The sequence below is a fragment of the Ambystoma mexicanum genome, chromosome 2p (assembly GCF_040938575.1).
Source record: "Ambystoma mexicanum isolate Mex_15411 chromosome 2p, UKY_AmexF1_1, whole genome shotgun sequence".
In the NCBI taxonomy this organism is placed as follows: domain Eukaryota; kingdom Metazoa; phylum Chordata; class Amphibia; order Caudata; family Ambystomatidae; genus Ambystoma; species Ambystoma mexicanum.
Genome location: NC_090923.1, coordinates 1,397,784,273 through 1,397,811,810, shown reverse-complemented (window position 1 = coordinate 1,397,811,810; position 27,538 = coordinate 1,397,784,273). Strand labels below are relative to the sequence as shown.

The window sequence follows — 27,538 nt, the reverse complement described above, 5'->3', positions numbered from 1 at the left end:
CTCAAATCATGTCTAAGGGTGGGAGAAAAACCCCTAAAATCCAGCAAAGCTGCTGGGGGACTCACTAGGTTAGGGTAATTAGCCTTAACAGAGAATTCTCCCTAACAGTAATGCCAAGGGTTTTGACGCTCTTGGCCACAGGGATGGTAACATTCGCAATGGAAAAATTAGCATACTCCGGGGAGAGGTTTTTCAGCATGTGATTAGAAGCCGTAATGAGAATCTGTCTTATCAGCATTGAGAGCCATGTGGTTCGCCACCATCCAAGAATGAATGGTAGTGGTGATGGTGTTGATGGCCTCGGCATCCTGAGCATAAATGCCTGATAATTCAAGGATGACCTGGGTGTCATCGGCATAATCCATATACCGGACACCCAGGTCCTCGAGCATCATGGGAAGAGGGAGAATGTAGATATTAAAGAGTGGGTGAGAGAGATGAGCCCTGCGGGACACCCCACGTGAGTAGTGGGTGAAGAGCAGGCATTGTGAATGGCAACTCTGGCAATGCGAGGGCCCAGAAAGGAAACAAGCCATTGTGTGACGATGCTGGAACATCCCACCAGTGATTGCAACCTGGCAGCCAGCAGCTCGTGGTCGACCAAATCGAAAGCGGCCGACAGATCGAGTAGCGTAAGGATTGCTGGATGACCTCGATCGATAATGGCTGACAGGTTAGACTTCAGGTCGAGCATGGTGGTCTCTGTGCCCCGTCGAGCACGGAATCCGGATTGACGTGGCGCTAAACTAGTTTTCCTCGATGAATCTCTGCAGCAGGAGATATGCTACCCGATCCATAACCTTGAAGAGAAAAGGTATGTCGGTAATGGGCCGGTAGTGCTTGGGCAGGAGAGGGTCGAGATGGTCTTTTGTAAGGGGAGGAATCCATGCTGCTTTCAAATCCATTAGAATCCGACCCTCCAGAAATGATTGGTTAATGAGTTTGGGGACCCAAGGCCTGATGGTGTTAAGGGGTATCTGGTCATAGCATCGAATGCCTTACCATCTAAAAAAAAAAAAAGTGTTGCGGGGGGTAGGGGGGAAGAGCATCTAAAGCAGTTTTTTTTAAGGTAAAGGGTTTATTTTAATTGTATTGGGTTTTTAAAGGTTTAAAAAAAAGGGGTTTAGGGGGGCCCATAAAAGTATTGGATGCTTTTTTTTCGACGCTTTTTTTAGATGGTAAGGCATTCGATGCTTTGGAATTCGATGCAATGACTATAAACCGTGTTAAGGCAGCTGACCAGCAGCCTGGAAGGACAGGCATCACCCGTACAGGTGGTTGGTTTCATATCCAGAATTATGTTATTGACTTCCGCAACCGTACACGGCGTGAAGGAAAAAGTGGGCTTGGATGTGATTTGGTGACTTGTGGGGACTGTACTAGATGGGGACACAGTAGGTGGTGGTGTGTGAGTAGGGACGTTGACATGCTAGGCTGCAGATGAGATGCGACTTCGGCTGTAAAGGTCTCATGGATGGTTTGGCACCATGCGGGATCTTGGGGTGGAATAATTATGGTATGAGTATTACAATTAAATTCCTGAAGGATCGCAAAGAGTTATTTAGTACTTGGTTTTAGCTTGTAGAATTATTTTATGATGTTAAGTTGATTACTATATTGGGGGTTTCCTTGCTATTCTCCCTCCTCCAGGGCATTGTATTGCTTGGGGAGTCTATCAGAGATGAGGAATCGGAGGAAAGGATTCATCCATTAGAAGTACAAATTACTTGCCTCTCAGTAATGTTTTGAGGGGATTGGGTCCTCCGACATATTCCACATCTATGACAGTAATCACCACAGCTGTGCAGCTTCGGAAAATCTTTCGGCTTCTGCGTCAATGTTGTCGATATGCCGCCCTCGAGGACCTCGGCCGACGTCAGTGGATGTTATAAGTAGAACGCACGACGCCCGTAGCCTCAGTTCCGTTTTTTCCGCGAGCGTGTTCGCTTTGGAGATCTCGGTGCGCCTCGACTCTTAGGAGTTTCTTTTCTTTCGGTTCTTCAAACCTGTTTGTTTAGGTGAAGTTGAAGTCCTTCGTGATGTCTACTTCTTCTTCCACCCCGCGTCTGGGCTTCAAGAAGTGCTGGGACTGTGGGTCCAAGATGTCGGTGACGGACTCACACAACGCCTGCCTCTGGTCGCTCGGGGAGGCCCATGACATGGATGATTGTGTCGACTGTCTGTCGCTTACGTCCAAAGCCTTGCGTGAGCGCAAGAATAAACTGTCGGTTGGTAAGGTGTCTAAGCCCCGGAAGTCGGGGTCCGCGGGGCTTTCGACGGACGATTCAAGGGGCGACTCTCCTCATCGTCATCGGAAGTCCAGTGGGTCTCGGTCCCGGAGTGGGTCCTGCCTCTTCGAGGCACTCCCGGAAGCGCCGTCATCGGTCACCTTCCCCGTCCTCATCCGAGGACTCCGCCCATCGGCAGGTCGCTTATCCCACCAAGCATGCGATGCCGGAGGAATGGGCTTCCTTCGGTAAGAAAATGCTAGTGATTCTCGAATCGCAGGGCACTGGTTGGTCCGCGCCTCTGAGTGGTGTAGGTCGTGATCGGACTCGAGACACTGCTCGTACGCCTTCGGGCTTGGGTGGTCAGCACGATTCGCGGGAGCGGTCCCGAACGGACAAGGGGAATCGTTCCAGTCTCGCCCGTTCCAGGTCCCGGTCCTCGATGCGCTCGAGACCGTGTGAGCCTGTGAAGTCTTCGAGGACGTCGACACCTGTGGCGCCAAGGTCATCTAGGGACTCTCTCGAGGCTCCGCCTCCGAGGACGTCGTCGACGCCATCAGCACCCAGGATGTCGAGGGACACCCTCGAGGCCTGTGTCGACGCTGTCGGCGCCGCGTTCGGCGTCAAAGCAGATTCCCTCGACGCCTTTCGAAGCTGCTTCGACGGGGGTAGCCCGGGGCACGATGGAACCCCCTAGAAAGGCTCTGGCCATGATCATGCATGGCTTTGTTCCCCATTCTGTGCCCTCTTTCCACCATCTTGAGTACATTTCGGAGGTGGATGACGGCTCTGATGATGGCATGGTTCCTGATACGGTGCCAGATGAGATTCTCTCGGGACATAGCCAGATTGCGGACCTGCGTCAGTCCCTGCACGACGCAGTGGTCTGGACACCTCTCCAGAGGTGGAGTTTTGTAGGCCTGAACCTATGCCCATGCCGCCGACTCGTACCAGCGCCTTATGTCTAGGGTCACCGAGCACTTGGGGGTGGTCTGCTCCCCCAGGGGATTTTCTTCAGGACGACCTCACGGATATCCTTGACCAAGGTCCACCAACTGACCCGGTACTGCCGTTCCATTTGGCTCTACAGAGGAGGGTGGCGGCGGCTTGGACTGCTCCGGAGAGTCTCCCGGCAGTGGGCAAGTCTTTGCCGTGAAAATACCGCCCAGCCAGTAGCGACCCCTGCTACTTGACCAAGCACCCCACTCCGGAAAGTTTGGTGGTGCATGCAGCTACAGCCACAGCAAAGCAGGCATCGTATCCTACCATCCCTCCTGATGAGGACGACAAGCGTTTTGATGGTTGGACGAAGAAAGTGTTTTCTTCAGGGGGTATGGCTCTTCAGGCGGCCAACTCCGTATGTGCCTTGTCACGTTTCACACACACACTGTGGAACTGTTTCCTTAGCGGTTGAACATATTCCCGAAGGGGACGGTTTTCTTGCTATGGTCCAGGATGGCAAGGATGCCATGTGTGAGGCCGTTCAGTCGGGTTTGGACATGGCAGATTGCGTCAGCCAGTCCATGGAGACGAGCACCGTAATATGCAGGTTTGCGTGGTTGCGGAAGTCGGGGGTTTGCCCCTGATGTGCAGGCCCGGCTCCTCAACATGCACTTTGACGGTGAACATCTTTACGGCACCAAGGCTGACGAGAGCCTTGAGAGGTTGCAGATCTCCAAAGCTGCATCAAAGTTGTTGGGCGCTGCAGTTCACCAACCTCTGCCTTTTCGTCCTAAGGGACAGCAATGGAAGGGAGGTTATTTTCGTTATTACTCATCCTTTGGTAAAGCGAGAGGAGCTGCCAGTCAAAGGGGCCACCGTAGGAGTGCCAGAGGTGGAAAGCAGGGTACTCGAGGTGCCAAGGCCGCTCGGGCAGTTGCCTCTTTTCCCTCAAGCAACGCCGCAGCCGCTTCAGCTCAGTCATGAGGCCATATCCCATGGTTCGCCGGTTGGGGGAAGGCTGGCGCAGCATCTTGTAGAGCGGCGTACCATTACTTCAGATGTGTGGGTTCTGGAGATCATAGCCCACGGCTACTGTCTTCCTTTCCGGCAGAGGCCTCACGACAATCCACCAGGGAATCTCTTTGAAGAGCCCTGATCCGCTCCTTGCGCAGGAAATTCAATCCCTGCTGGAGAAAGGCGCCATAGAACTGGTGCCTGTAGCGGAGAGGAACAAGGGATGGTATTCCCCTTATTTTTTTGATTTCGAAGAAAGACTGGGGATTGAGACCCATCATGGACTTGCTCGGTTTGAACAAACTCCTCAGGAAGGACAAGTTCAAGATGGTTACTCTCTCTCAAGTCCTCCAGGACCTTCAACTTCAGGATTGGTTGGTGTGTCTCGATCTCAAGGACGCTTATTTTCATGTGCCGATCCATCCAAAGCACAAGTACCACCTGAGGTTCGCGGTTAGTGACTCACACTTTCAGTTTCTGGTCCTGTCGTTCGGATTGACCTCCGCCCGAGGGTCTTCACCAAGCTCATGGTAGTGGTGGCCGTGCATCTCAGGAAAGGGGGGATTCACGTCTACCTCTACCTGGACGATTGGATGATCAGGGCGTTCTCTCCCGAGCAAGTCCTGGATCATCTGTCCGTCACCTGCCACTCCCTCCATAAGCTGGGCTTCTCCCTCAACTTAAAGAAGTCCCACTTGACGCCAACTCAAATGCTCCAGTACATCGGAGCAGTGCTCGACACGTCCCCGGGGCAGTGTTTTCCTCCCCAGGTGGGGGCTTATCACATTCAGCAGATGGTGCACACGTTTCAGCATGCCCAGAGTCTCCCAGTGTTCGAGTTCTTGAGATTGCTCGGCCTCATGGCATCCTGCATTCTTCTGGTGCCAGAGGCCAGGTTGCGGATGAGATCTTTGCAATGGGCACTCAAGCTCCAGTGGTCTGTCCTCTGGCAGGATGTCGGACCCTGTTCAGGTGCCGTCCTCGGTCGCCCAGGACCTTCTGTGGTGGGCCGTCGAAGGCAATCTGATGAAGGGGGCTCCATTTTGGCTACCCTGGCCGGAGGTGACGAACGTGACGGCTGCATCCCTCACGGGATGGGGAGCTCATGCCAACGAGTTGACAGTCAGCGGTTGTTGGTCTCCGTCAGAGTCCAGACTCCAGATCTGTTGGAGCTGAGGGCCGTCAGGCTTGCCCTGAAAGCTTTTCTGCCGACTGTGCGAGGAAAGAATGTCCTGACGGACAACACAGTGGCCATGCACTACCTCAACAAAAAGGGGGGGGGGGCACGGTCACTTCACTTCCTCTGTGCAGGGAGGCGATGCAGCTCTGGTTCTGGGCAATCCAGCAGGAAGTTTTGATCTCAGCAGTTCATCTGGCTGGAGACGAAAACGAGACGGCGGACACTCTGTGCAGGCAGAGCGCGATCTCTCATGAGTGGGAGTTGGCTCAGGAGATTCTCCTGGAGATCTTCGCCCTTTGGGGAACCCCTCAAGTGGATCTCTTCGCCTCCTGTGTCAACCGGAAGTGCGAAAGGTTCTGCTCGCAGGAATTTCCTCCTAGAGGAGCCTTAGGAGACGCGTTTGTGGTGGAGTGGTCATTCCCACTGCTGTATGCGTTTCCTCCAGTCCCCGTCATCCCGCAAGTGCTGCAGAGGTTACAAAGGTTCGGTTCTCGGATGATCCTCATTGCTCCGGCATGGGCCCGGAGGACGTGGTACCCAGACCTTCTCGACTTGTCCATCTGCCCTCCACGTCGTCTTCCCTACCGAGACGATCTGCTCTCACGGGAGGGGGGTCAGGTTCTCCATCCAGAGGTCAGTACCCTCAACCTTCACGCTTGGTTTCTGAAAGGTTGAGGTATAAGGATTGGGACCTCCCTGAAGGCGTGATGGAGGTGTTGCTTTCGGCCAGAAGGCCCGCAACAAAGTCCCTGTACCGTTGGCGAAAGTTCTGTGACTGGTGCAGGTTTAAGAATGTGGATCCGTTTTCATGTGACATTCCTGTGGTTCTGTCTTTTTTGCTTTCTTTAGCCCACAGGGGCTTGCAAGTGGGTACCGTTAAAGGTTATCTGGCGGCGCTGTCCATATTTAAGCGCTCGTCTGAAGAGTGTTCTTATTTTAAAATCCCTTTAATTTCTCAGTTTCTAAAAGGGCTCACTAATGTGTTCCCTCTGTCACCTTTCCAGGTGCCCGGTCGGATTTGAACCTTGTCCTCAAGTTTCTGATTCATGCCCTTTGAGACTGTTAACTCTTAAAACTGTATTTTTGGTTGCGGTCACTTCTGCTCGCAGAGTGAGTTACAGGCACTTTCAGTTAACCCACCCTTCACTGTATTTCATAAGGATAGGGTTGTCCTTAGAGTTTGTCCTTCCTTTCTTCCGAAGGTGGTGTCGGAATTTCATTTAGGCCAGAAGGTTATTCTTCCGACATTTTATCCTCTCCATCCTTGTAAGGAAGAGGAGAGGCTCCATAGGCTCGATCCTAGGAGAGCTTTTAGCTTTTATATTTCACGCATGCCCCGGGTCAGAGTGGACGATCAACTCTTTATTGGTCACGTTGGAAAGCATTTGGCACAAGCTGTGACTAAGCAGACTTTGTCTCGCTGGATTATTCTGGCAATTTCTGAGTGTTACTGCTTGGCGGGTAAGTACCCACCGGTCAGCTTGCGGGCCCATTCTACCAGGGACATGGCTGCCTCTACTGCCCTACAGAGGGGTGTTCCTATTCGTAACATCTGTGATGCAGCCACCTGGGCTTCGGTCCATACTTTTGTACGTCACTACTCCCTCGATTCCATCCGTGGGCAGGATCTGGCCTTTGGCAAGGCGGTCCTTTGCTCTGCAATTTGATTGGGCATTCTAAATTTCGATATTCTAAATTCTTTTCCCACCTCCTTGCATTGGTACTGCTTTGGGAGTCTGTCATAGATATGGAATACGTCGGAGGACCCAATCCCCTCGAAGAAAAAGTTACTCTCTTACCTGGTAACATTCTTTCGATGGGATGGTCCGATGACGTATTCCATATCGCTCCCTCCCTGCCTTCCCCGCTACAGAATTTCTTATGCAATTGCAGCTTACGTTTCCGCAAGGCTTTGTGTGGTAAGACTGGCAGAAGACTGGTGCCACACGTTCTGGGAAAAAACTACAACTGAGGCTACGGGCGTCGTGTGTCCTACTTATAACATCCAGTGACGTCGGCCGTCGGAGGAGGTCCTCGAGGGTGGCTTATCGACGTAGGACGCAGACGCCGAAAGATTTTCCGAACCAGCACAGCTGTGGTGATTACTGTCATAGATATGGAATAAGTCGTCGGACCATCCAATCAAAAGAAGGTTATCAGGTAAGAGTAACTTGTTCTTCTAATGGACGGTCCTCTCACGTATTCCTGATCGCCTTCCCTCCCCCTCTTGGCAGATAGCTAGCAGACCTGCGGTCCTTCAGTATCAGAGTGCTAGGGAAAGGGGGTGTGTTTGTCAGTCAGAAAATGAGCTGGGACGGTCTAGTCCCATTCTGCTGCTGTGGCAGTTGTGAAGCCAGTAGGTTGTCCGTTATTAGTCAACAGCTGGCTGTTTGAATGGTGCAGATCCTTACCATTTGGTGGGATTGGACTTGTGTCGAGCTCGGATTTTGAATAAGATAACTCCTGCAGCAACTCTTTAAATCTATGTTGGAACCAATAATCTCTTCAAAAAGAATGGGCTGTTTGACCCGAAAACTACTCCTGAAGCGTCCCAGCATTCCCCCCAGTTTCTGGCCCGGCAAAGTCCTGCTCATCTGCCAGATTTCCATAGACCCTCTGCGGCGCTTCACCCCTTGGACTAGTGGGACCGGCTAGTCTTGACACCTTCTTGAGGATCCAACTGTTCAATGTTCAAGCCCAGAACCTTGGTGGTCACCAGCTCGTGCCACAAGCCACCTTCCCCTGAATTTCAGCTCGCTATCTTCAAGGGAACCTGACCTGGAGCAGCTTCTGCGACTAGAAAGATGCATGTCACCTGTAAACTGTGATCATCACTGGATCTTGCCTTCCTTCATCTTGTGAAGTGTCCTGAAGAGGTCTCCATTGTTGGATTCTTCATTACATCGCTGATGGGGATTGCATCTTGCAGTTGCGCCTAACCGGAAAAATACTCAAACCTGCAACCCCTGGGCACCTCTCACGAACAAAGGGCGGAAGATCAAGCCTCCAGCGACCCCTTCCCCCTAACCCCCCAGATGATCCATCACGACATCTGGGGAAATGATTCTGGGTGTAAGTAAGCATGCCTGTGCCTGCCTCCACCCTCCTGCCACCCACTACCCCCCCTGTCCTCCACAGGATAACCTTGGGAACATGCCCCTTTTTTTGCCTACTTTCTTCAACTCGCCTTTTGGTCATTGAACCTGGGTGTGGTATCTTGCTACTTGGTTTAGTCTTGGGTCTGGATGAAAGGAGAAAACTTACTGATCTGTCTTCTGGTAAATTGTTATTGAACTTTTAATTTAATTACTTTGAAACTAATCACCACCACAAGCCCATGGCATCCTTTCAAAAGAGAACTCATAACACTGACTTTTGGGCATTATGCCCTATACATCTTCGGGCTGGATATTGTACTTGTGACTGGTTGCCATCATTTTACTGCTTCATTGGATTGCATTCTCCTGCAGATTCCTCATCAGATATCAATTCCAGCGTTAGCTGCTCTTAAACTTTTTCGACAGGGGGCATAGTACGACTTGACCACTGATCCCTCTTGACTCAACCGTGTCACTTGTCTGCTCTGGACGAGACATTGACCACCATATATACTGCGTCACTACGCACCCCTACCTCTGTTCCTTTTTTTTCCACATGCTCCGCACGCTGCTTTTCAGAACAGTTCTCGTGGAGAAATTTCGAAATTCATTAAATTCGACTAAAATTGTAATTTCAAAGGATTCCTTTTCTTCCGCAGATTCCTCATCTTTATAAATATCCGTCATCTAGCTCTGCTGTTCAGAAATTTTTCGACATGCGGTGTAGTGGATCTCGACTTGGCCGCCGATCATCAATCCAGGTTGTCCATCTTTTAATTGTCTGCTCCGGAAGTGACGTTGGGCGTTGTGTGTATATATAGCATGTCACTGTGCCCCATGCTTCAGTTTCTTTTTCCCCACGCTTGCACTCTGCATCAAAAACACGACTCGCGTTTACTCGCAGGGTTTAGGGTTTCGGGCTTCAAGCGATGCCGCGATTGTGAGGCCAAAATGTTCGTAACCGACTCCCACGACATGTCTGTGGTGCCTGGGTGTTGGTCCTGACACGAAGGCCTGCGCGTCGTACGCAAAGATACAGCCAGAGTGCCTGGGAAACTGGCTTTGGGCCAACCAGTCGCGGCCCCCCATCCGGTCGTCTGGTCCGAGACTGAGAAGCACACCCCCGACAAAGGGAAGGAACGACATTGCAAAAAACCTAAAACTGTCCCACTCCAGGAGCCATTCCTCATGCAAGAAGCGGCAGCACCACTGCAATTGACGCAAGTCCAGCTCGTCGTCAAAAGGAGGTAAGCCCTCAGCGGGACCGACCACTCGGGAAGAGTGGGAACTTTTTAAAACTTCCCTGCTTGATATGTTTAGGCAATAAGAGCTGTAGGTGCAGCTCCGGCCCCCGACCAGCAAGTTTTTGCGGCAAAATCGGTGCTCGGTGCTCCTGACCCCAAGCCAGCCACTCCGTCAACGTCAAGCGCCTTCGGGCATCATGCCTACCAAGCGTAAGTTGCCAGAGGGCCATAAGACTGAGGCCCATGACGCCCATTGGTCATCGAGCATCCCTCAGTGTCAAAAGAACCTTCCGCATCGAAAGCTTCGGAACCTATTCTCAAGCCCTCGGTGCTGACAATCAGCGATGGTTCATTTGTGCTGCTGTCGAACGGGTTTCTTCGCGATGCAATCCATATTTGACGTAGATGATCCAGTCGACCCCGTTTACACGGGAGCCGGCGGCATCTATTTTCTTTTGACAACGATTCCGATTTATTGGCCCTAGCTCAGGGTTTACAGGACACCAGCAGTGTGATGACTTCCCCAGACCTTGAGGCAGCCCTATAACATGCTAATATAAAGTTCAGGGATCTGGTTCACAGGGTATTTGACCCCCTTGGGTTGAAGGCATCCACACCTCTTCAGGGGTATGAGCTCACTGAAATTTTGGACCAGGGTCGCACCGTTGAGCATAACATGCCTCTAACACCAATTCCGGATGTCGGAGGCTGCTGCAGCGCTCAACGTTGTGGTGCGGCTTGACGTCCCACAGGCCCATTAGTGGGTCCCTTCCTCCAATCAGCTAGGCTGTTTGGACCTGTCGTCGCGGGCCAGTTTCCAGCTGCAGTGCAGTGTTTGCTGTGTTCTGCCACCTGGGTGACCAGGCTTTTTCAGGCTTCGAGTTACCTTCCCCTCATTTACTGTGACTTTGAGACATCTCTAGGCGTCTCTTGGGCGCTTATCTGCTTCCAAATACGGCAGACGTCTGAAGGGGGGGGGGGGTGGTAAGCCAGTATCGGGTATTCCTTGCCGTACATAATCCATTGATACACATGTTTTTCATTGCCACTAGTGGCTTCTGTCTTTTTCTATCTAATGGTCATGATGCCTCATCCTCCTTCGCACAATCCCACAAACCCACAGACTCCAGCTCCACATGTCTTGACGTCTTGTAAATAGGGTGCCGCAACCTTAAAGGCTGCAGAAATGTCACCAGTGCCCAGTAAAAATCCCATATTTTTTAAGTTCTGGCTTCCAGCTTGCGTAGGAGACAGTGACTCCATGCTAAGCTAACAGGATTGTCTTCCGATATCACTAAGGTCCCTGTGCACGCCACAGCTTTGCTGTTTGGAGCAACTACTGCTGAAGCTCATCCAGTGTTGCCGGACTGAAGCATGGGGCGTGGTGGAATGCTATATATACACACAATGCCTGATGTCTCTTCTGGAGCCGACTATCGAGAGCTGGAAAAGACGGATCGATGGCCAAGTCGAGGTCCACTATGCCACCTGTCAGTTTCCGAGCAGCAGAGCTGGATGAAGGATATCTAGCGCGATGAGGAATCTGTGGAAGAATCCATAGAAAAATGATAACAGTGAGTAATTTCTCCTTTTGACCATTTTTCATCGATCTGCCCACTCGTAAGGCATCTGGGTTCAACCAGTGACAAGATTGCAACGGCCAGATGGCGATCACCGACCCGCATACCATTTGTGTTTGGTGGCTGGGTAAGGATCATGTCATCAAGGATTTTGGCTCTTGCCAGCGGGCAATGGTCGGCAAAATAGTGCTCTGGCGACCCATGTCAAAATCCCTGGCTCGTTCGACCGCCAGGTCATCTGGGCCTTACACTCAAGGTTTCTTGGTAGAACACTTAATAATGAATTACACAATCATTTAGAAAGCACTCACTGGAAGGAGGCAACTTGATATTATATACAAGCACACTTCAATACCAAACCAATACGTTTCTGAGTAAATTGGGCTCCCCTGAAATAGGAGCAACATGGCATTTCAGTTTATTTCAATGGGAGTAAAAAGGCACAAGTTAGCAGAATAGATCAGAAATCCTTTCTTAGGCAGTGCAAGTAGTTTTAGTTCACTAGAGGACTCGATTCAGTTCAATAGGCCTTGGCCAAAGTCAATGGACTAGTGTCTTGGTTAGGAAAGAGCAGTTCTTGAAGTAAACGGTGAAGTCTTTGCCAAAGTTCTTAGAAGTAGTTTGTACGAAAAAGAATCATATGTTGGATCACAAGCTGATTAGGCCTGCAAGTTGGGAAAGTTCCACAAACTTTCACCGCGAGAGGTAAGTTCTCTCAATCGGGTTGGCACAGTACCTTAATATGAAGAACAAGATGCAGCTGAAGACGTTGGTTCCTGGCAGTTCCTGCAGCTCTCACTGTTCCTGAGCCTCAGTCGTGGGGACAAGAGGACGTCTGGGGACTCCTGCACTGCACGGGATCGTCGGACAATGCTGACAAAATGGAGTCCCTTCAGTTCCAGTAGCTGTACTTCAAGCACACAAGCTGGTATCCCTCTCGCTGGTTAATCCTAACCAGCTTCGAGAATGGGATCCAGATGGCTTATGAGTTGATTGGTCCCACAAACTCAAAGGAAGAAGTCGTCCTTGAAGGGGCTTCTCTGTCAAGATGAACTTGGCAATTCGGACCTGCAGCAGGGCTTCACCGTGCAAACCAACCGAGTTGCAGCAGCCGTCCTCTTCCAGCTCGTCTTCGGTTCTTTCGTTCCAGTGGTCGACTCTGCTTTCCAGTCCAAGAGACTCGCTTTTTAAACAGTTTTCTTCCTTTCATTCCAGCCTAGCTGTCACTCACCCAGCAGGGTGGCTGTCCTTGCCAGACAGTCAGCCAGCCAATCACGCCAGAGTGCATTTGGGTCTCCTAGGAGACTAAGCACAGGGACATTCGGGCACCTCTCTCACTTCCTGCCCACCCCAGACACTCAGGCGCCAGAGGCGGTCTCCAGTCCTTAAGCCTGCAAAGGCATAGAAACAAAGGGACCAAACCTGGTTTGGCGCGCAGAGACACACTAGAAGGACCTTTCCAAAAAGAAATGGTAAAAAAAGACCGGAACCTGTTTAAACAAAGTGGCTTAAGGTGCCATCTTGAAAAACATGGCTCCCATGATTTTTAGCTACCAGTGTTCGCAATCGGGGGGAAAAATCATGGTAGTTCATTGTAAAACCACTGCCACCAGCCATTTCGATGGGAAAGGGTAGCATTTGACTGCTACATGTGTTTCTAGACACAGGGGATACTAGGTAAGCCTCCAGCACTGTATAGGAAAATGGTGTGAGCTGGGTCTAGGAATTTAAAAAGACTAGTCAAGTCAATGTAACCTTACTTCTGATGCTTGTTAATCTGCTTAGAATCACATGCTGTGCATATGGTCTGACATCCAGTGGTAACCGCGGAGTATTGCAAAGGGGACGTCGGCATAGGCGTGTCTGAAACACTATCCCTATCGTGACGTGTGTAGTACCCAAAATCCCTAGACGACGAATACGGTTGAACAGTCTACGGCTGTGGGTTCCGGCACCTAAGATCCGGCGTTCGGACCTCCACGTGGTTGGGCCTTCTGGCCGGCCTACACAGTAGGGAGAATGGGCTCGGGGTTTGCCATACTGCTATGATGTCTTTCCTCTTTTCCACTTCTTTCCTTTTTGGTCTGGTCACACTTCCCTTCTGCTATGGAAAGGACTCCATTTAGATTCTGCCCTCTGTAAAGGGTCAGATATCCGTGGAAAGACGAGCACACTTCGTGTACGCTTGTCTCCCCCTAGAGCACTAAAGAGTTGTTCGGCATATAAACTCCTAAACCTAATCCCTTAAGGAGCGCCGGTTGAAGCGGTGGGCCGCATACGGTATGTCACGCATGGAGCCTCCGTCCCCTGCCGCGACACCAGCCGAGAGTGACGGGGGTACATCAGATGACCAAACGTCCAATGCAGACGTTGTAGACCTTGAGGCGGACCATTCTAGAGCTGCCACGCCCGTCCCCGACCCTTCCTGGCTCGACTCCGGTCTTGCTACAGGGCCCACACCCAGTGACAGGGGCGTACAATCGCACCACACAACACACAACCCAAGCGCCCTCCTATCTGATCCGAAGCCTTCCCCGCATCCGCAGCAGCGCATGACTGGGCTTAATAAACTTAACAAAGGCGCTACTCCCCAAACTACACACGCCGAAGTTTCTGAACAAGAAACTTCAACGACTTTCAAGGTTTCCAAGGCCCGTGCAGGCCCGAAAACTAAGAGTAGGCCTCTAACTAGGCCTCTACCCCGGGAAGCCATCATCGGAGGCGTTGTCCCCCGAAGATTCGGTAACTATCTCAGTAAGAGCCATCAACAGGATTGCTACGGTAGTGGGCCTAGTACCTGTTTGGCCCACAGTTATGGGCCAATCCGCCAAAAGGTTTTCCACGGTTTTAGAAGACGATCCTGAGGACTCTTACGAAGAGAGCCAGGTCCCCTCTCAAGCACCCAGGGGTTCCCCTTGCCACGAGAGAGATGACCATTTGGGTCATCCAAGTGGACCACGGAGCAATTTGATGGGTATATGGATCGGCTGCAGCAGGTTTTCGGTGTTTCTAATCAACCTCTGCCGAAAAAAGCTTGGGTAGACCCTAACCCTCATACACAAGTTGCCCAACACCTAGATGTTCAACACTATGTTGATTATCAAGAAGATGTCCAGAAGGACACGTATAGAGACATCTATACAGAAGAAGAGCAGACTTCTTTTCTGGACAATTATGGGGAACATCAAGGCGCAACGGACAACTGGGAGGACACCCAGCAGGACGATCACAATTCTGATATCGTTTGCCTCGACTCTCCCCCATCCACACTGGTTAGGCAGGCGGATGATCAAATGGCTTTCAACACCACGTTGAAAAAAGCAGTGGAATTCTATAAAATTGCCACGATTGAGGCATTGCCTAAACAGGATTTCGCGGAAAACATCATTAATGACAAGCCTCCGGCTAGCCAGTCTATCCCTCTCTTGAGCCCTGTAAAGCGACGACTGGCCTCCTCTTTACTCACACCCGCTCAGACGAGGGCTGTGAACCCAAGGGTCGAAAAACACTTCCGGCCCTCCCCCACCGACCCGCTTTACATCAAAGGCCACGCAATCCCTGAATCGCTGGTGGTGACCAACACTCGCAAGAGAGCAGGGGTTCCCCTTGCCACGGGAGAGTCACCCCCGGACTAGGAGTCCAAAAGGTTGTATGCCTTAGGCAAACGGGTCACGTCGGCGGCTGCTTATACCGTCTGGATTGCCAATAACACAACATTACTGGAAAGCTATGTCGATGCCCAATTGAACCTAGTCCAGGAAGGCCTCGAGGAGGTTCTGGAACCAACCAGAGCCAAGCTTCTCGCCATTATCTCAGAGGGTAAACTTGCCAATCAAAATGTTGTAAAAAATAACCTGGATTCCGCAGAGACAGCAGGCAGGTCTCTTGCAAAGGGTACTCTCCTAAACAGACACGCGTGGCTGCTCACGTTGGGTTTCAGGCCTGAGACCCAGGCATCCATCATCAATAAACCCATAGAAGAGGCCAACCTCTTCGGGAAGGCGGTAGACGATGCGTTGGAGACAGCCAATAAGGAGCCTGAGAATATTAAGTCGCTGCACCAAATTTCCCAAAAACCCTCTTCACAGAGGGGCAGCAATTCTCGGCGGTCCTTTCGAGGACAAGCCCGCGCCGCTCAAAATAATTTCGGCACGGGCAACTTCAACGCAAGTCAACCGGCTGCAAGCCCCACTTACTACCCCCAGAGGGGTCAGAAGCGCGGAAAGAATGGAGGCAGAGGCTCCAATTCCAGAGGTGCGTCAACCTCGGGTCAGAAATGACCACCAAGTTCAGGTCCCCTCCCATGTCTCCCCGGTCGGGGGGCGATTAACATCTCTCGTCAAGGCATGGGCGGGGATAACTTTTGACCAGTGGGTATTAGACGGTCGCCCACGGTTATTGCTTGGAAATCGCCTGACCCCCACAGTTCAGACCGCCGAAACATAGACGCCTTTCACCGGAACATCTGCAGATCCTGGTCCAAGAGGTGGAGGCGCTGCTGGGAAAGGACGCCATAGAAGTCGTCCCGATTCTTCAGGTAAACAAGGGTATTTATGCAATATACTTCCTTGTACCCAAAAAGGATCTCACCATGTGTCCTGTTCTAGACCTGCGCCCAACGAACAAGTTCATAAAGGCCCAGAAGTTTCGTATGGTAACACTTCAAGAGGTGATCCCATTGTTAAAACAAGGGGACCTCATGACAACATTGGATATGAAAGATGCATACTTTCATATTTCAATGCTGCCAGCGCACAGAAAATTCCTAAGGTTCGTTATTCAAGACAAACACTATCAGTTCAAGGTACGCCCCTTCAGCATAGCCTCGGCGCCACAGGTGTTTACCAAGGTCCTGGCAGTGGCAGCAGCACACCTGCGCAGACTTTCAGTTCCAGTTTACCCTTACTTCGACGATTGGCTCATCACGGGGGACTCATTCGACGTTTGCTTTTCAAACACCCAAAAGACAGTAGACCTACTGTTCAGCCTAGGATTTTCTATCAACGAAAAGAAATCCAGCTTAGTCCCCAGCCAAGTAAAACAGTTCCTGGGGGCTCTAATTCGCACGGAAGACGGTCTAGTCTTCCCTTCCAGCGAGAGGGTTCAGAACATGCTCTCTCAAGTTCCTCAGTATGTAGCCATTCGGAAGGTGACGGTACGCAAAGCTATGCGTTTGTTAGGGATGATGGCGTCATGCATATACTTGGTCCCCCACGCGCGGATGCGCATGCGTCCAATGCAGGAGTGGCTCAACAGCCAGTGGTGTTAGGCCAGCGGACAATGGGAAGATCTGTTGTCTCGTCAGCCCTCGTTCTCTCTCTGCAGTGGTGGTCGAGGGAGAACCTCTTGAAGGGGAAAACCTTCACCACCCCTGCAGTGGAAGCCACTCTCACGACAGACGCATCTCTCACAGGGTGGGGGGGGTCTCACCTGCTGCAACAGACAGCACACGGAGTGTGGTCCCCTCAGGTAGCGTCCAACCATATAAACCTTCTGAAGCTACTAGCAGTGTTCAAAGCATTGAAGGCCTTTTAGGAGCAACTACAAGGGAAGACAGTGCTGGTCCTAACCGACAGCACAACAGCAATGTATTATCTGAACAAGCAGGGGGGCACTCAATCTCCAGGGCTATCCAAGCTGCCCCAAAACGTCTGGATATGGGCTCTCAAACACAAGATGTTCCTGATATCCCAACATCTTCCAGGGGAACTCAATCTTCAGGCAGACGTACTCAGCAGAGATTTTCCTCTGCCAGAAGAATACGAATGGCATCTGCATGAAGATATTGTATCCAACGTCTTCGCAGAATGAGGGTTTCCAGAGATCGACTTGTTCGCTACTCAGGAGAATGCCCAATGCCCAAATTATGCCTCCAGGTACCCCCAGAACCGATCCAAGGGGAACGGTCTCTGGATAACTTGGTTGGGGAAATTTGTTTACGCTCCCCCCCCCCCCCACCCCCCCGACTCCCCTTCTGAACAAGATAGTGCAGAAGATGCACCAGGAACCAGTCACCATGATTCTGGTGGCTCCCATGTGGGCCCGCCAAACCTGGTTCGCGCACCTGATGGAAATGTCCCTCTCCCCACCAGTCAAGCTGCCCTGCCCGTACAACATGTTGTCTCAGGACAGGGGGGAGACTCTGCACCCATGCCCACAAATTCTGAACTTAGCAGCCTGGCTCCTGAAGTCATAGAGTTTGGGCATCTGCAACTCCCTCAAAGATGCATGGACATACTGTGGGAGGCAAGAAAGCCTAACACACGTTATTGCTATGCCAGCAAATGGAAACGTTTTGTCATTTGGTGCAGTTCCAAAGGCATCAATCCCACCGATTGTTCGCCTTCACGCATTGTGTTATATCTAACCCATCTGTTGGACTCTGGGTTAGTCTTCAGTTCCTTAAAGGTTCACCTAGCGGCGTTGTCAGCCTACACCACGTCACAGCAGAAGGTGTCGTGGTGGAAATAGCTGTGATTAAAGCCTTTATGGAAGGGGTTAAAAGAATGTATCCCCCCATCACTCACCCAGCCCCAGGGTGCGATCTATATGTGGTTTTAACTAGGCTCATGGGACCCCCTTTTGAGCCTATGCATAAAGCTAGTCTGAAAGACCTGACTTACAAGACAGCCTTTCTAGTAGCTATCACTTCTATCAGAAGAGTTAGCGAACTACAGGCCCTCTCGGTCTTGGACCCCTTTGTTACAGTCCACAAAGATAAAGTAGTTCTGCGCACTCATCCCAGATTTGCGCCGAAATTTATTTCGAAGTTCCATGTGAACCAGTCAATCGAACTACCCACGTTCTTCCAGAGACCTACTAACATGGCCGAAAGAAGCTTTCACACACTAGATGTGGACAGGGCAGTCATGTTCTACATGGATAGAACTAAACTACTGAGGAAAACTAAACAATTTTTTTGTTTCAGTGGCAGCTGGTAGAGAAGAGGATCCTGTCTCTAAATCAGCAATATCAAGGTGGATTGTCCAATGCATCACACTATGTTTCTCTCTTGCATAGAGAGAACTGCCCTTCAAGCCTAGAGCACATTCTACTCGAGGCACTGGGGCATTCATTGCAAATGTTCCCCCTAGAGTCCATTTGCAAAGCGGCAACCTGGAGTTCTGTACACACCTTTACAAAACACTATTGCCTAGACACTCATTCTAGGTCTGATTCTCAGGTGGGACAAGCAGTACTAAGACATCTTTTTTCTACTGTTCCTTCTCACAACCCGCCTCCAACTCTGGGTACTGCTAGCTTGTCTATGCACAGCATGTGATTCTAAGCAGATTGACAAGCATCAGAAGACATGCATTACTTACCGTGAAAGCATTTCTGATGATTGCATCTGCTTAGATTCACATGCGCCCTCCCTGCCTCCCGCTCGGGGTGGAAGGAACATAGACTTCTTACTACTTTCTCTCTTCATGTACTCACTCACTATAGCCTTGGGCTCCCTCAAGGCACAGAAATACAATCGGAGGGACCTCGGCGCATGAGGGATTTTGGGAACTACACACGTCACGATAGGGATGGTGTTTCACACACGCCTATGCCGACGTCCCCTTTCGGTCCCCCGAAAGACAAGATGCAATACTCCGCAGTTACCACTGGATGTCAGACCATATGCACAGTATGTGAATCTAAGCAGATACAATCATCAGAAATGCTTTTACGGTAAGTAATGCATGTCATTCTGTGGGAAACAGTAGTTTATCCCAGAGAAGGTATTTAAACCTTGTGGAGGTCTTAAATACATCCCTGTGTCACTGCACTGGGGTGCTGTGTGGCACACATGAAAAGATGATGCCTAAGGAGTTATCTTAAAATGCCATAATCAAAGAACACAAAAGTAAAACGCACAGAATTAAAAAGTTCAAAGTCCCAAAGTTTAGCAAAAGAGCTGGAGGGCTCTAAGGTGGAGGGAACCGGCACATTTATGAGAATTCTCCCCAACAGTAGCCACTGACGCAGGCATGTCACTGATTTGTCAGAGGAATGTGGCAAGGCCTATCGGAGTCTGGGTGTGTTGAAAGTGGAGTGGGAGGCTTTCAAGGCGCAGATGCTCCAAATGTTTGAAATGGCAGCAGCCGGTACCACTCTGGTCTCAATGCTGCAGGCTCCCACGGCTCTAGCTGTGCCTCAGGTTTGAGCAACAAGGCAGCCTTGTATGATGCCCTTGTGCTCAGCCACGACGGATTGGGGTTGGAAGCCTATGGCGGAAATGTTCGAGGGAGAAAAGACCAATATTTTTTCCAGAAAACCTTCAGTCTTTTCTCCCCTGAACATTGCAGCCACAGGCTTCCAACCCACCCCCCTCCTTACCTTGCTGCGGCACACTTCGCTGTATGACACTGACTCGCTGTGTCCCTACAGCGCCTGTTCATTTCACTTCCGTGATTCGGTACCGGCGCTGCAGGATCCTCTTCTTCTTCTTTTTTTTTTTTTTTTTTTTTTTTTTTTTTTTTTTTGTTAACTTTGTAAGGGATCGGCTGCGGGGGACACCCATGCAAACCTCATTCACTGTATAGTGAACAATTGTGCGGGGGACACCCCGAGTGCCCTTGCCATTGAATGGGGGATTTGGTCAAACTTTTTGAACAGCCGAAATTCTGCCAAATCTCCCATTCAGGCTTGCTTATTCAGGCTTTTTGGATGATTCCCGCCACGACTACGAAGCCGGACATTGCGCCGAAGGGTCGACTGGGACCAGGTAACTTTTGGGTGAATGGGAGCAGGTAACCTTTCGGTGAAGGGGCCTTTTGAAGAGGATTACTTTGCCTGCCAGGCTGATCTGGTTGCCCTTGCAGAAGGGCTCCATGATCCAAGTGGTCGCGACACATCTCCTGACCTAGACATGCAACAAGCTGCCCCATATGGATATGGATATGGTAATGCTCAGTATCTCCAGACGTTTTAGAGGGTGGTGGAAGCATTGGGTCTGGGTGCCCTGGCTAAGTCCCTGTTAGCCTATGCCCTGACAGATATTTTGGACAGTCTCCCCGCCCCCCCCCCCAACAGAAAGGGCTTTACCCTTCAATGTGGCCATTTCTGATGCCATTACCACCTTGTGACTGAAGCCTTAGTCAACTCAAGCTGTGGTTTCTGAGCTCACCAAAAAGTATGAACCGGCAAGGGGTAGGGGGGGCTTGCCGTTTGTCTACTTGCCGTGCTGCTGAGGGTCTAGTATACAGTGAGCTCCAGACCAGCCACATCTACCTCCAACTTGCCAATAGACAGAGTCTAAGAAGACTGGTGTCCTGGCGAAAAATTATTTGCTATGGACAGCATGGCCCTCAAGGTAGTGTACGCATCCTTTGCGTTCGTCAAATATTCACATTATCTTTTGAGACTTGTCGTGCAGGTAGCGGAACACATCCCTGCTGGCGAAATAAGGGATGGTTTTCTGCGGCTTGTAGATGGCGTCAAGGAGGTTGCTTGCTAGGCACTGTTGTCTGGCCCGGACACAGCGGATTGCATGGGTAGAGTGATGGGATGGTCTACTGTGCTGAGAAGGAGAGCCTAGCTGCAAAGTTCTAGGTTCTCTCCAAATGTTCAGTGTTCAGCTTCTTTTCAAAGTGAAGAGGCTTTAGGCGGTACTTTCCAATTGGGAAGATTGCACAGCTCCCGCAAGCCAGACAAGGGCAGAGGCTTTTCTTGTGTCCTGGTTGGGCTTGGGGTTGGGGGGGGGGGCTTAGGGGTCATCAGACTGAGACAGCACCCACCAAGCCACTTTGTAATTGCCTCATGTTTCTCCGGTTGGAGGGCAAATGTGAGAACATTTGCCTCAGTGGAAGGAGAGGACCTTCAAGGCCTGGGCATTACAGCTCGTCGAATGGGGGCTAGCACCGGCCAAGCTCGGCAACGAAAGTGGCCACGTGTCCGAACCTTGGTTTTCGGATGAGCTCAGAGCATTAAAACTTAGCTGTCGTCAAGCTGAACATAAGTGGAGGGTCAGTTATACGAACGACACTAGAGCAGTTTTTCGCTGTGCCCTTACAACCTACCCAAAAGCAATTTTATCCACAAAAAAATCTATTTTGGCGGTAAGATTGAGGATGCTGTCAATAAGCCTAAGGCGATTTTTGAGTTAGTACAGTCTCTCTCCACCCGACCAAGTCAGGCCCTCTAATCGAGCCCTCACAAGCTCTGTGCAAATCTTTCCTCCTTTTTCCATTTCAAAATTTCAGCCATATGCGAAGACATCAAAGTTAACTTGAATGCCACTGCTAATAAGCAATTCTTCCCTGATCTTCCTAGTGCGTCATGGGCCTCTTTTCCCGAGCTCTCTGAGCAGGATATCTTGAAATCTTTCCATGGCCTCAAGTCGGTATCCCCTGCAGATGCCATCCCCTTACATGTGCTCAAAGCTATCTCCACTGATATTACTGAAATTACATTGTCTATTAATGTATCTTTTCAAAAGGGCCTGATACCTAGGTCCCTGAAACATGCTTGGATGTTTCCACTCTTGAAAAAGTCTTCTTTGGACCTGGCTAACTTTCGACCCATCTCCTGTCTCTGATGAAAACTCTGGCGGCGTTGGTCTCTCCCCTTTTGTCATCTTACATGGAATCCTCGGGTTATTTTGACAAATTCCAGTCGGGATTCCGCCCCGGGAGAGGCACCGAATCAGTTCTCAACTCTGTATATGATTACCCTACCCGCCTAGTTGATCAGGGCGGTGTGGGAGCCTTGCTCTTACTTGACCTCTCAGCCGCATTCGACACAGTTGATCATTCTACACTGATATCCAGTTTGTCGAGCGCTGGTTTTCAGACTTTTTGACTGACCAGTCTCAATCTGTTCGGAGTCTGTGTCACTGTTTTGTGGAGTGCCACAAGGGTCTGCCCTATCCCCTATTCTTTTTAATATCTACATCCGTCCTCCTTTTCTCATTCTATCACACGACTTTCGATTGTATTCATACGCAGATGACGCACAGATCCTGATACGTCTGGATCTCACTCGTCCTGACACTGCGTCCCGACGCAGGAACTGCCTTGAAGATTAGGGTGCTTGGATGGCAACCAACTCTCTCAAGCTCAATGGCAGTAAAAGAGGTCCTAGTGGTCGGCACTAACAGCCCCCTCAACTACTGGACCCCGGACATCTGACCCCACCTCCTTTGGCCCGTTCCCTCTTCCTTCTCTCACTGTGAGAAATCTGGGGGTTAAGTTCTCATCTTCATTGATGATGACTGAACAGGTGGGTGCAGTTTGCAAAGCTGGCCACTTCAAACTGCGGACTCTGAGAAAGGTTCTTCCCTTCATCACTGGTCATCTTCATGCCCCTGTGGTAGGAGCGCTGGTTCTTAGTACAGTGGATTACTATAACTCGCTGTACTACGGCCAACCACACTATCTACTCAATTGTATCCAAATGTTAAAAAACGTAGCAGCTCGAGCAATACTGCGCCCTCTGGCACGCTCTCACATGGCCCCACTTCTGAAACTTCACTGGCTCCCTATTGAACAACGGATCCTATTTAAATCCATGTGCCTGGTTCACTGTGCCTTTTACAAGGTGGGAGCGGAGTATCTGCAGGGAAAATTGGTTCACTATGTGCCCGCTCACTTCTTGCGTTCAGTCTGCGCTACTACTTCTGGTTCCTCACTTCAAACGTGCCCGAATTGGCGGTCGGGCCTTCTCGGTGGCAGCAGCCAAGTCATTGAACCAACTTCCCTTGGCTCTTCCTGCTACTGCCAACCATCTGGCATTCAGACGCGCTTTAAAGACTCTTCTGTTCTAAATAACACAGGTCTCACTCTTATTACCCTTCAGCACCAAGATGTCCATGGTGTATTTTGCGCTTTATAAATTTATATAACATACCATCTACGATTTTCAAGCAAACTGCCAGACAGTCAGCCTCCCTCTCACCAACAACTGGAATAGGAGCTCCAGTAAGAACTGCAAGCCCTGTTGAAGGATGCCCTGGAACAGGTACCATCCAAGCAGAGGGTATCGCGCTGGTATTCCTGTTATTTTCTGGTACCCAAGAAAGGAGTATGGCTCTGTCCCGTTTTGGACCTCGGGACCTTGAAGTTCCTGAGGAATGACCAGTTCAAAATGGTGATTTAGAAAGAAATTATCCAGGCTCTGCAACTTCAGGACTGGTTGGTGTTGCTGGATCTTTAGGACGCTTATATTCATGTGCCGATCCATTGGAAGTACAGACGTTTCCTAAGATTTGTCATAAAGGACACACATTACCAATTCAAGGTGCTCCCCTTTGGGCTAACATCCGCGCCTAGGGTCTTCACCAAACTGATTGCAGTAGTGGCAGCAAACCTCAGAAGATTCGAGGTCCACGTAGGTCTGTACCTGGAGTACTGGCTGATCGAGGGAGGTCGCCAAAGCAAATATGGAGGAAAGGTTTCGGAAGAGCAGGTGGCGCTTAGAGATGGATACCATAGATGAGGAATCTGTGGGAGGAACGTCCATCAGAAGATTACCGAAAGGTAAGCAATTTGTTCTTCTCAGAATGCTATAATCTGGCTGGTAAGGTTGTTCCTAAGGGTTTCAGGGCTCGCTCCACCAAGCGATGGACTGCTATCTCTGCTCTGTAACGTGTAGTTCCTGTTATGGGCATTTGCCTTGCACCAACATGAGCTTCTTTGCACATGTTCATTAAGCAATACAGTTTCGTTTTTCTGCCAGTCACAGCTGTCCTTCAGAGTTTTCTGATTTGGGTGGTGTCCTTGGTATCCTGCATCCGCCAGGTTATTGTATTGATTTGGGAATCTATCAAAGATAAGGAAGGTGTCCTTTAGAAGAACAAATTACTTTCCTCTTTCTTATGAATATTCCTTCCCCATTGTTGTCCTACCTTTCCCTTCATGCTCCTCTTGGCGGATAACTATTACACCTTGGTTCTGCAGTCCCTCAGCGCCAGAGTGCTATGGAAAAAGGGTGCAACTAAGTTCACCGTGCACGATGCCTCTATATATACTAGTACCAGCGTTGTGCCTGGTACAGGGAGGGTGAGGCGTCGTGCAGAGCTTTACTGCGCCCCCTGGCGGCGTAAAGATTTCCAAAGAGCAACAGTGCTGGGAGATGGGTATCGGAGATGAGGAATCCGTGGAAGAAACGTGCATCAGAATGATTACCTGGAGGTAAGTCATTCAGTACAGGAGTAAAATCATAGCAGGAAAATCTTTACCAACATCCCAAGTAATGTTCTTTTCAAAGATACAGTATTCCTCCAACAGATTGCTCACCGCCCTCCCCCCCGCTCCACTAAAGCAAAGAACTCTAATTGGAATATTTGAACATCGAAAGGTATTATATATTTTACATGCGACAGTCCTGCGGTTCCATGTGGTTGGCCTGGGTTGAAATGCTTAACTGGTTAAAATGGTGGTGTCCGCAGCTTCGAGCTGCACTGCGCCATCCGATTACTGGAAAATGTTTTCTGGTGCAGACTTTTGTCTGCTCTGGATTTTAAAAGTTGAGTCTGTTGGAGCAAGATCATATCCATCAGAATGAATGTTACCAAAGGTAAGTAATTTGTTTTTCTGTTATGTGCTGCTCTAGTCTGATCGAAATGACTAGTGAACAAAGCCAGACTGTGAAAGCAAGAGTTGCCATAGCGGAAGGCAGGACACGCCCTAGCTTTGCAATTTAAATGCACATTTTTCTATATAACTTGCTCTTGTCCCACAAGTATGCTGGTAAGGGCACTGTGTAAGTACAGTAGTCACTACTGTGAGTAGCATTTTATTTGTGTATGTTTCTTAGAAAGTGCAAAGTACACATTAAATGGTCTGTGAATGTCCAAGGTTGGGTACTTGCATAACATTTGTACCACCCTAAGACTGCTTCAAAGTGCGCATTTTTAACTATCTGATTACATTTTCCTGTATATTATCTTTTGTCATAATAAAGGTTCTAATTAGGTTAGTGATGTCAATATGTTTATAGGTAAAAGTGAAACACAAGCACGGGTGAACTTGCACCCCCCATCCCAAATTTTTGTTTTTGTTTCTGGAAGAGATTTTACATGTGATAATCTTTAGAGACCCTGAGTTTTCTGCGTAAATGTTTTATGTTGACATTTGTATTCTAAATTTTCAGCACTGTTGCTGACCTTTTTATTTTAATTCATCTTGCAGATCCTCAACCCCCACAACAGCAACCCAGTGGACCTCCACCGCAGCCTCCATCTGACAGTGTGACACCCCCTCCTGTAACAGCTGCTTCAATGGCTCCCTGAATAGAAATTCCAGAGCCAACTTGTTTTAAAATGTGGTGGCAGACACTTAAACCTCAGTTTTCCTTTATTTATCTTGATGAGGTACTAGTTTTGCCTTCCCTGCAAATTTGCCCAAACAGGTTATGCAGTGATTTAAGCCTCAGACACCCAACCAATGGCTTTGATTCAAAGGAAACCGGAAAACAATTCTGCCCTATGTGGCATATTCCCACCCTTTCTCTTGCTTACCCACCTACCTTTTGAATATCGCGGGATGGCCTTTCCTTGGATTTGCCTCACTTGGCTGTTCTGTCTGATGCTTTCGGGAGCTGAAATGCTTTCTATTTCGTGCATTTTGCTGAATACTCCTTTGGATGGACTTTTTTGTTAGTGGGCTCTGTAAAGGCAATGTCTAGACACGTGACTAGTATGAAGTACTTCAGCTATGTGGATATGAGAAAAGGCAACTAAAATCGGTCCAGTTTCTTCCACATTGCCTCTGCCCATGTTTGACATTTCACAACCTCCTTCCTAATGAAAACCAATGATCGCTTTGGATCTTCTGTGCTGCGAGTACTATTTTATATTTTCCAACCAGGCAACAAAGATGTGTCCCTAATAGACTTGATGTGTTAAAATGGAAATCTCTCTCCTAAATAGTCAAAAAAGCATAATTCTTTACAGCAGTTTTAAATTGTATGTACATTTCGTGGGTGGGGTTTTCAGGCTGAGAACCCTAAATGTAGATTTTTGAAACCTACCAAGGAATAAATTATTTACTGCCACTTTTTTTTAACTCACTTTTTTAAATAAAGCGTAAAACAAAAAAAATCTTAGTTTGGATGAGTAGGTTGTGGTGAGTGTGTGTTTGCCTGAGATCTACCTCTTCTAGACAGCAAGGGCATGGTCATGTTCAGTGACGGTTATAATTCTTTATTTGTTCTTTAGCATATGCAGTCAAACGCTTTTCCAATGGATGTTTCATAGCATAACAGTTACATGTCATTCTATATGTCACACTCTGTTGCCCATCGGTGCAGAATGCAAATCTCAAATTGTTCTGCCTGCAGAGGTATTGGGTAATGTGTTCCATTTTTTTGGGGGGATTAGCATGCAGCAATCCTTGTTATTTACAAGCATTTTCTTCTCCATCCTTTTCTATCAAGTGGTTGTATTTTTTTCCCTTTGTTTTTGCAGCTACATTTTCTTTTTAAATAATGCCTGTATGTCAACTAAGATTTTTGGACTAGGGGCTCAGACTTGAACTGTTGATTGTTACATGCATAAACATCTACTGAATTTGTTCCCTTTGTAAAGTTGTTTACGGTATGATTTTCATGCACTTGCTCTTAACATCTCTACCTCTCATGTCCTCTTTAATCTCACACTTTCAAATTCTGAGCCCTCAGTGCCTGTTGGGAGTGTTTGTTTGCCCATGCTCACTCTTCAAAGTTTAACCACACAATGCCTTTACTGGCTGTCCATTTATTTCCCCAAGCATACATCCTTCGAAAAACGTTGGTTAGCATGTCCTTTTAAACATTTTCAGCCGCACACAGAACGTCCTAGTTCAGGCTATGTTTTACACATTCAAGTTTTTAACGTGGTTTGCTTGTCCTTTTCAAAGGAATACAAAAAATCTCCATAAGACTTATTTATGCCTTAAGCAAGGGTTATTCAAACATAACTGGTAACTTTCACCTTTTGTTTATATAAGTGATAAAAATGTGACTTCTCAATTTTCTTTCAACAGCCAATCATATGTATATGACAGATTTTTGCGCCAGATACTGTACACAACTACCCATTTTTGTCAAATAAAAAATGTGGAATCTTTTGTATACGAGTTTCTTTTTTTCAAAAGGCATCCTAATGGTATAAATGTATACCAAGTTACACTGTACTTGTATGATTGATAATGTTCACTTTTGGTGATTAAGCTTAGAAGCAAAGTCAAAAGCGAGACTTGTTGGCTTTTCTCCAGTTTAATCTTTCTTTTTTACATAAACTGCCCAAAATGTTGTGACTGCCATCTCTGCTCTAATTGTCATA

The 27,538-nt window shown here is 49.1% G+C and overlaps 1 protein-coding gene across 2 annotated transcripts in view; it reads left to right on the top strand.

Annotated features, from left to right (window-relative positions):
* SMARCC1 (SWI/SNF related BAF chromatin remodeling complex subunit C1) overlaps positions 1-27,327 on the top strand; it is a 1,286,593-nt gene extending 1,259,266 nt beyond the window's left edge. The window contains exon 28 of one of the 2 annotated variants that reach the window (XM_069645843.1): positions 25,407-27,327. In XM_069645843.1, the coding sequence (XP_069501944.1) occupies positions 25,407-25,507 (101 nt within the window). In that variant the 3' untranslated portion in view covers positions 25,508-27,327. The remainder of the gene's footprint in view (positions 1-25,406) is intronic. The other variant, XM_069645841.1, reaches the window with a different exon arrangement.
* The last annotated feature ends 211 nt before the right edge of the window (positions 27,328-27,538 follow it).